We start from the raw sequence: 8,358 nt of genomic DNA on the forward strand, positions 1-8,358 counted from the left end.
AGTTGATATTTTTTGTTTTATTTTAACAAATTCACACAGAAAATACAAACACATGTTCAAACTGCAAACTGCTAATGCAATGTTGTGTAAAAAATAAACAATAAAATGAGACCATCTAAAAAAAACATCCTGATACCAGATAGATTTCTGTACGTAGTTTTGTAGAAGAGTTTACAAACAGCCAGATGTTGCAGAACATCTGAGGACGAGCAGCAGAAGGTGTGCTTTGACCAAAGCGCGGGTCAGACGAGTGGTAAGCTGAGAGCAGGAGAAACAGACATCAGGGACTCGTGCAGAATAAATTAGGTTAAACAAAAATAAATTACCTGAATGGATGTCAATAAGTTCATAACCACAGAGTGTGACTTACAGCTGTGCAGAATAAATTCTCACTGAAGTGCTGTCCCTCCATCTCTGTTCTCTAGCTGCATATTTTTATGACATCAGTGTCCCCGTGGGGGGGTTGCAGCCTGACAGGCGGTGTAATGATGCTCTGTGGATGAGTGTTGACGAGCCTCAGAGCTGCTGGACACCAGTTTCTCACACTGCAGGAGAGCGCCACTCATCTGCATAACCCCCCACCCCCACCCCCCGTTTGACTTGTCACTTCCATTTCCCTCAAGGTGGTTTTGCCATCTGCACCTTTATGACTGTTATCTGCTGTCTTATTTGTTTCCTTGAAAGGTCTAGCGAAGCCTATGGGGCTGGTGGAGGGACCTGGAGGTCTTGGTCAGGGGGGAGCCGCTGCCACTCTGGGAGAAGACAGCCTCGATGCGGAGGGGAAGTACGAGGAGTACGGTTACAACGCTCAGCTCAGTGATCGCATCTCTCTGGACAGGAGTATCCCTGATTACAGGCCGAAAAAGTGCGTGAGACATTCACTTCTCTTTACTTGATGTCACATATTCTCTTATGATGATGTGTTTTTCTTCTTCTGACGGGCATGCGTTGAGTTTAAAGACATAACCAGCAAAAAAATGCTTTTAAATTTGTGAGTGCAGGCAAAACCATAAAAAGGGCAAAAGATTACATTAAGCACTTTTTTTTTTTAACCAAGTTAATTTGGTATTGGGGTTTAGGTGAACCTCCAGAATAAGTTACTGTGTAAAACCAAAGTGTTTTTGCATGTTGCTGCATGTGTGTGTGCATGTGTTTGAGTGTCTTTCTGTTACCAAAATATTTCATGAACCACTGGACAATTTTTTATGAAACTAAACTAAACTAAATTACTGGATGAACATCTTCAACAGATGAGCTTTTGAAGCCAACCACACAGCCAATTCATCTTAAAACTACAATATTTGCTGAAATTCAATTTTCCAGATACTCTGCTTGTATTTAGTGTGACTGCAGCAGAGACTTAACCTGAACATCCATTATCTTTTACCCGCTTCTTCCTTTTTGGGTCACGGGGGTCGCCATGGAGAAAACCCACGCAGCACGGAGAGAACATGCAAACTCCACCCAATGTCCAACATTTTTCAGTCAGGTCATCTGGACAGTTTCTTTTTTTTGTGCTGAAATGTTTCACTTTCCATCCAGAAGGCTTCATCAGTCAAGGAAACGCACAAAAAAACTGATTCTTCCCCAACAACTTACTCCAAAGTGGAAAAAACCAAGTATGTTGGCGCTTAACTGGTTTGTTCCACTTTGGAGTAAGCCGATGAGGGAAGAATCCGTTTTGTGTTGTGTGTTTCCTTGACTGATGAAGCCTTCTGGATCAAAGGTGAAACGTTTCAGCACAAAAAAATAAGAAACTGTCCAGATGACCTGACTGAAAAATGTTGGATTGTATACCTGGATTATTGAGCATGGACTTTGTTCCACCCAATGTCAATTTATTGGTAAAGCATGTAAAAACAACAAAATCTGACCAAAATGCCTTACAGTTTAGTCAAATTGAAATTAAAACAATAAGAACAAAAACAAATCTTGTTCCACTTAGGAAAAACAAGAAACTTAATAAAATACAAGACAACAACAATCAAAGTCAGGTGTGACTGGTTGTCAGACGCTGCATGGATCGAACACTAAGGACAACAGATGTTTCCAGCACAGATTTAAAGTCTCAACAGTCTGAGCAGCATTTATATGATCAGGTAAACTGTTCTACAGGTTTGAAGCAGCAGCAACAAAAGCCCGATCACCTCTGGACTTCAGTTTGGATCTGGGGACATCTTAGAGGAACTGGTTGGTAGACTGGAGTGCTCTGGAGTGTAGATGTTAAGACGATCACATAAATGTGATGGGGCCAGACCTTTTAAGACTTTTAAAACAAGCAATAAAATCTTAAAATCACCCCTGAAGTGGACAGGAAGTCAGAGGAGAGAAGCCAGGACTGAGGTTATGTGTTCATGTTTTGTAGTTGCTCTTCAAAGATGAGCTGCTGCGTTCTGAACTTGTTGTCAGTGATGCAAAGATGATTGATCTAAACCAGAGCATTACACTAGTCCACACGAGAGCTAATAAAAGTGTGACTTCAGAAACACAGAAAGGCTGGCATTCAATCCGGCGACCTACTCGCTGAGAGGCTGCAGCTCTACTAACTGATCCACTGTGTCACCTGACAAAAGTTTAGTTTTCCAACTGGTGTTCCAGCATTTTGATATTTATGTGGCAGGATGTGACAACTTATCTGCTCCTGGTGCACTTTGTGCTTTATGAGGTGAGGTTTACAATAAAGTAAAGATTGCCTAAAATATAAATGACATGCGAGCCACATTGTGCACGAGCGTAAGCTTTGAGTGTGTCAACTTTCTGTCTACACTCCTGATCTCTAAATCCCCCCTCCCCCTGCTTTATTTTCAGGGGATCGTTTCCACCTGCACGCAGTGAATCCCAATCAGATCACACCGAATCAAATCACATCGCTCTGTTGTTCTTTCCTATTGACAACCTCCTTAACAGCCTTCTGAGCCCCCTCATCAATCTCCATCTGCTTCCTGACTGGGACTCATGCATGCTGAAAAGCCTTCAGAGGACAGCCCCCCTCCACCCCCTCCCTCAGTTCATTACTGTTCATCTTCCACGTTTGACTTATTGTCTGACTCTAGTTAATTCCTCCTCCTTATTTCTGTCGCTGCAGTTCATGCAGTTTGGCCGTGGGCGTCAGGGGGCCTCGGCCATGGGGAGCGGCCCAAAGCCTAATTACAGAACTTTAGACGTGCCGGATCCCAGCATGAAAAGATCCGGACAACATGACGGTGATAGTTGAGTTGTACTAACGCTAAAGTTAAAAGAATGTGTCCTAATGGCTGGTTGAAGACAAATTTAGCTTTTAAAAAGTCAAATACAGTTTTGATAGAAAGGGGCTTCAGGGGGTTGGTGATAATGGGACTGCCAGTGGTTTTTATATTACTCTGTGTCGAAGAACAATGGCAGCAGGCAGAGCCACTAAAAAACATGTGATGGCCAAGAGAGGTTCAGTGAGGATGACAATTCATTTCTTCCTCCCTGCTTTGTTCTCAGCTCTTTTCACACAGAAAATTAGATGAGAATGGAGCGGGGGAGGTGGGGGTTGGATTAAAAAGGAGATTGCTAATTAATAAAGCTATCTAAGATCTTTTCTATAATGAAAAGGTTTTACTGAAGAGAGAGAGGCATGAAAAAGTAGTTGTCCAGATGTTGGTTTCTGACTGAAATCATGCATTTGTATTTGTTGTGAATGGGTCTTGTGCTGCTGTGAGCTCCGTGGGTTGTTTTCTGCAGACATTGAGTTATAGAACACAATCACTGCTTCCCTTTGTTCAATGTTTTTTTTATATTGTTTCCTAAGATAATAAATCATTTTTCAGCTCAGATATAAACGAGCACAAAAAACAATAAAAACACTTTGTTTCACGCAAGATAAATCTTCAGTCTCTGACAGTTTTCTAACACTACACGAAAAATGTTTCCACGTTAAATATTTTTCTTTTATGACACTAGAGTAGAATTTTACAGAAAAAGGGAAACGACTCCTGGAAAGTAGTGAAAACACAGTTTATCCGCCGTCGTCGTACTGAAGACCTGGTGCTTTCACATCTGATCTTGTCAGGTAGGTTTGTTCTGTAGATGAGTACCAAGAGGGGAGAGTGGATGAGACCAGAAGGTTGTTCATAAAGTCAGAGTTTACAGAGTCGCACAGCACGTTGTCTTTTATCCTGACTACACTACATTAGTAACTGGAACTGAACACATGACCTGCTCGGAGCAGCTCAGAGTTCTCAATTAGATTGTGCTTAAAGTGCCTTCTTTTCTGTTCCTGATCGTATTTTAAAGCAGCAAACTTGGATTAACATGTTGTTTTATTGTCATACGCAGAAAATTATATTTAAGAGCCAAACCAAATGGACAATGAGTTTTATGATTTACAGTACGCAAAAAATCTGCTTGACTGTTTCAGCTTTGCCTATACATGAAAATATCATTTAAGAAAACTGCTAAATTTTCCCTTCTGAACATGGATTCCATCCATCATCCATCCATCCAACCATCCATCCATCCATCCATCCATCCATCCATCCATCCATTCATCCATCAATCCTTCCATCCATCCATCCAGCCATCAATCCATCCAACCATCCATCCAGCCATCCATCCGTCCATCCATCCATCCATCCATCCAACCATTCATCCATTCATCCATTCCTCCATTCATCCATTCATCCATCCATCCATCATCCATCCATTCATCCATCCATCCATCCATCCATCCTCCATCCATCCATCCATCCATCCATCCATCCATCCATCCATCCATCCACCAATCCATCCATCCATCCATCCATCCATCCATCCATCCATTATATTATATCCACCTGCTTCTTCCTTTTTGGGTTGCTTGGGTCACTGGTGCCCATATCCAGCCATCACTGTGTGAGAGGCAGAGTACACCCATGACATGTCTCCAGTCCATCACAGGGACACATAGAGACAATCAACCATTCACTCTCACTCACACCTAGGGACAATTTAGAGTTACCAATCAGCCTAACATGCATGTTTTTGGTCTGTGGGAGGAAACTGGAGTACCCAGAGAAAACCCACGAATGCACGGAGAGAACATGCAAACTCCACCCAGAAAGGCACCCGGCAGAGATTTGATCCGGCAACCATCTCCCTGAGAGGCACAGCAGCTCTCCCAACTGAACCACTGTGTCACCACAAAAAAAAACAAAAAAAACTAAATACCCTCAAGTGTGGATCCACTTGCAACATAACTCAAATACAGTTCCAGATTACACTGATCACTGTATTTTGTAAAGGCAATAGTCTGTTTTTATATGACCTTAGGACTTTCTCAAGCAACAAGCTGTACTTGTACTGGAAACAAGTTAATTAGTAACATATGTATGTATCAAAGAGCAGAAATCAGGAAGTGAAAAGAGGAAAATTGATTTTGATTGCTTTGAGTGAAACTCAATAAACATGCACAGAATTTTATTTTATTTTTTTCTAAACAATCACCTCATACTGGGTGCTATATAAAAACAGTGAAGCATGGCAGTAAGAGTATTTTGGTTTTTCCTGGGTAGTGTAGCAAAATAGTCATGTAAACTTTCAACACTAATGTCCATTAGTTTATACAGGACCATTCCCTGAATTACAGGTACATAATTTTTATGATTCTTCTATGTTATGTTCAGACTAAAAAAGACTGTGGAAAAATACATTTTGCATAACGTCAGGGTTTAGACACGACAACAACCCTAGTAAATATCCTGTTTTGATTGATAGTTGTCCTTTATGTTCCTCTAAAGTTATTTGGTCTTCTTCTTTGTCCTGGTCGTGGAACACTGGACCAGCTCTACACTCTCAGCAGGGTCCTGGAGGGTGCGTGGGAGTTTGCCCAACCAGTCTACATGTGCTTTGTGGACTTGGAGAAGGCGTTCTACCGCGTCCCTCGGGGGGCCCTGTGGGGGGTACTCTGGGAGTATGGGGTACCAGGCCCTTTGATACGGGCTGTTAGGTCCCTGTATGACCGGTGTCAGAGCCTGGTCCGCATCGCCGGCAGTAAGTCGGGCTTGTTCCCGGTGAGAGTTGGACTCCACCAAGGTTGCCCTTTGTCACCGATTCTGTTCATAACTTTTATGGACAGAATTTCTAGGCACAGCCAAGGTGTTGAGGGGATCCGTTTTGGTGGACTCAGAATTGCGTCTCTGCTTTTTGCAGATGATGTGGTCTTATTGGCTTCATCAGATCGTGATCTACAGCTTTCGCTGGAGCGGTTTGCAGCCGAATGCGATGCGGCCGGGATGAAGATCAGTTCCTCCAAATCCGAGGCCATGGTCTTGAGCCGGAAAAGGGTAGAGTGCCCTCTCTGGGTCAGGGAGGAGGTCCTACCCCAAGTGGAGGAGTTCAAGTATCTTGGGGTCTTGTTCACGAATGAGGGAAAAATGGAGCGTGAGATCAATAGGCGGATAGGTGCAGCGTCTGCAGTGAAGCGGGCGCTGTACAGGTCTGTCGTGGTGAAGAGAGAGCTGAGTCAAAAGGCGAAGCTCTCAATTTACCGATCAATCTACGTTCCCACCCTCATCTATGGTCACGAGCTTTGGGTTGTGACCGAAAGAATGAGATCTCGGATACAAGCGGCCGAAATGAGTTTTCTCTGCAGGGTGTCTGGGCTCTCCCTTAGAGACAGGGTGAGAAGCTCGATCATCCGGGAGGGACTCGGAGTAGAGCCGCTGCTTCTCCACATCGAGAGGAGCCAGTTGAGGTGGCTTGGGCATCTGTTTAGGATGCCTTCTGGACGCCTCCCTGGTGAGGTGTTCCGGACACGTCCCACCGGAAGGAGGCCCAGGGGAAGACCCAGGACACGCTGGAGGGACTACGTTTCTCGGCTGGCCTGGGAACGCCTCGGGATTCCCCCGGAAGAGCTGGCCCAAGTGGCTGGGGAAAGGGAAGTCTGGGCCTCCCTACTTAGGCTGCTACCCCCGCGACCCGACCCCGGATAAGCGGAAGAAAATGGATGGATGGATGGATGGATGTCCTTGTGTGTCTCATAACCTCATCAGACTGTATCATCCTTGTTCAGTCTCTACAGCACTTTGTCAGTTTTCCTTCTTCTCTTGCCAGGTTTATTTTTCTTTTGCATCTCTAAATGATATCTGTTCACTTAAATTTCACAAAACTACGTTTTTATTTTTTATTTTAATGAAATATCATTAAAGCCTAACTTTTTTTCTTTATGTGGATCCTCCTCTCACCCAGCAATGCAAATACATTAAATAGTGCGTTGTTTATTGTTGTTTTTGATTAATACGCTCAAATTTCCAATTATAATATTAAAGACTAAAACAAATATACTAAACAATGAAACAAACAGTCTCCTTTGTTAAAGTCCAGGTCTTTATTGGTCCATCCATTCCCCCGACATCCTTTCTACATGATATTTGTGGCTCAATAACTTCACTTCTTTTGCTCCCACCATGCAGAAGCTAATTAGTCTGGCTGCTAGAATGAATTATTTATATGTAATCTATAGTTTTTTTTTTTTTCAAAAAGAGCCCAAACAAACACCTTGCGCAATATTTTCAGGAAAAACACTTGAGTCTTGCTACTGGATTGTTTGGAAAAGGTAATTGGAAATGTGAATGTTTTTACTGTGAGAAACTGGGTCTCACCTGAAACTTCTTGCGTAAACCATTTTTTTAAACACAAAGTATCTATAAAAACAGTATCTTGTTTATTTTAAGTCCTTGTTAACAGTGTTGGTAAGACAGTAAAGTATTGATTCCATCTAACAGAGTTTTCTCATGATATAAAACTCATTACTGCTTAGTTTGGAACAATTTAACTTTTCCAATGTACTGATCAAGTTGTATTTACGTTATAATATTACTGGTAATCTGATTAAGTTTTTAGGCAGTATCATTGAAAACAACACCTAAACTGTGTTATCCATCCTAATAACTTTCTCACTGTTGTATATTTTTATCAAAGTTGTTTCAGGCTGCTTCGCTGACAGCTGCAACATTTGTGCTATGATAAATGTATGATACGATGCAGCATTTATACTTAGCACCCAACACCTAAAGTGTCATGATGTATTTGATCACGAGCTTGTGTTTCATCTGTATGTCTTGTTTGCAAAATATTTAATAAACTACTGGATACATTTTGATGAAACTCAAAATTTAGTCACTGGGTTGAAATCTACAATTGAGGACATTTAAAGTCAGCTCCATTCAAGATGGACACCACATTTAATCAAGGTTACACACATAATGGCTGTAACTCACAGCATTGGACAAATATTGGGCTAAAGTTGGATGTGGTAGAAGCTGACAGTCTTCTTCAACACCTCCTTCAAGTGCTAACACATCACCTTCTTCCTTCCTTCCTTCCTTCCTTCCTTCCTTCCTTCCTTCCTTCCTT

The 8,358-nt window shown here is 42.3% G+C and overlaps 1 protein-coding gene across 1 annotated transcript in view; it reads left to right on the top strand.

Annotated features, from left to right (window-relative positions):
* The first annotated feature begins 689 nt into the window (after nucleotides 1-689).
* galnt9 (polypeptide N-acetylgalactosaminyltransferase 9) overlaps nucleotides 690-8,358 on the top strand; it is a 184,903-nt gene continuing 177,234 nt past the window's right edge. The window contains exon 1 of the mRNA XM_037681249.1: nucleotides 690-865. Within this exon, the coding sequence (XP_037537177.1) occupies nucleotides 699-865 (167 nt within the window). The 5' untranslated portion in view covers nucleotides 690-698. The remainder of the gene's footprint in view (nucleotides 866-8,358) is intronic.

Source organism: Nematolebias whitei, chromosome 8, assembly GCF_014905685.2.
Source record: "Nematolebias whitei isolate Nwh7 chromosome 8, NemWhi1, whole genome shotgun sequence".
Taxonomy (NCBI): domain Eukaryota; kingdom Metazoa; phylum Chordata; class Actinopteri; order Cyprinodontiformes; family Rivulidae; genus Nematolebias; species Nematolebias whitei.